The 756-nt window shown below is 64.4% G+C and overlaps 1 protein-coding gene across 1 annotated transcript in view; it reads left to right on the plus strand.

Annotated features, from left to right (window-relative positions):
- Nucleotides 1-116, plus strand: part of LOC104079608 (sodium channel subunit beta-2-like) — a 4273-nt gene extending 4157 nt beyond the window's left edge. The window contains 1 exon segment of the mRNA XM_009581694.1: nucleotides 1-116. This exon segment is cut by the window's left edge and continues 24 nt beyond it. Coding sequence (XP_009579989.1) covers nucleotides 1-116 — 116 coding nt within the window.
- Nucleotides 117-756: the final 640 nt, after the last annotated feature.

Consider the following 756-nt stretch of genomic DNA (forward strand, 5'->3'; position numbering starts at 1 on the left):
TGGTGGTGAAATGTGTGCGCCGGAAAAAGCAGCAGCGGCTGAACACGGATGACCAGAAGACGGAGGAGGAAGGGAAGACAGATGGCGAAGGCAACCCGGACGAGGGCACCAAGTAACACCCCCCTGCCCACCCCTCCCTCTTCACCCCTGTACAGCGTGACCCCCTTGATGTGCTTCCCAGAGCAAGGATTTCTGTCTCCCCAGAGCATCCCTCCTTCCATCTAAATACCCAACCCAGCCTGGAGCAGGGCACGGAGAGAAGAAGGTCCCCGGAGCCTGGCAGGGGAGGGGAGGGTCGCTGAAGTGCATCAAGGCTGCACCTGAGGCTGAGCTGGGACTGGCTTGTCCCCTGCTCCTGCTGGGCACGTTCTGAGTGCCAGAGCACTGTGTGGGGCCGTGGGGAGGTGTTGGTGACAGGGTGGTGTGGGAGAGGAGGGAAGACCGCATTCCCCACGCACGGAGGGGCTGGAGCAGGGAGTGCCAGGAGGGGCAGAGCGGGGCCAGGCAGCCCTGTGCCCAGATGTCTGCACCCTGTCCCACTAGACAAAGAGAGCAGGGGCCAGCGGCCGGCAGCTGTCTGCCCTCGGGGCCACCCCCGCGGCGCTCCTGCTGTGCCCAGAGCATGGGTACTGGCGTACCCATCCCCGAGGGATCCCCGATAGCTGCCCGTCTCCTCCTTGCAAGTCCTGTGTGCCAGTGCTGAGGGTGCTGCAACAAGAAGCTCGTGCTCCTCGGGGACTGTCCCAGCCTGCTCAG

The sequence above is a fragment of the Fulmarus glacialis genome, unplaced genomic scaffold (genome assembly GCF_000690835.1).
Source record: "Fulmarus glacialis isolate BGI_N327 unplaced genomic scaffold, ASM69083v1 scaffold32517, whole genome shotgun sequence".
Lineage (NCBI taxonomy): Eukaryota > Metazoa > Chordata > Aves > Procellariiformes > Procellariidae > Fulmarus > Fulmarus glacialis.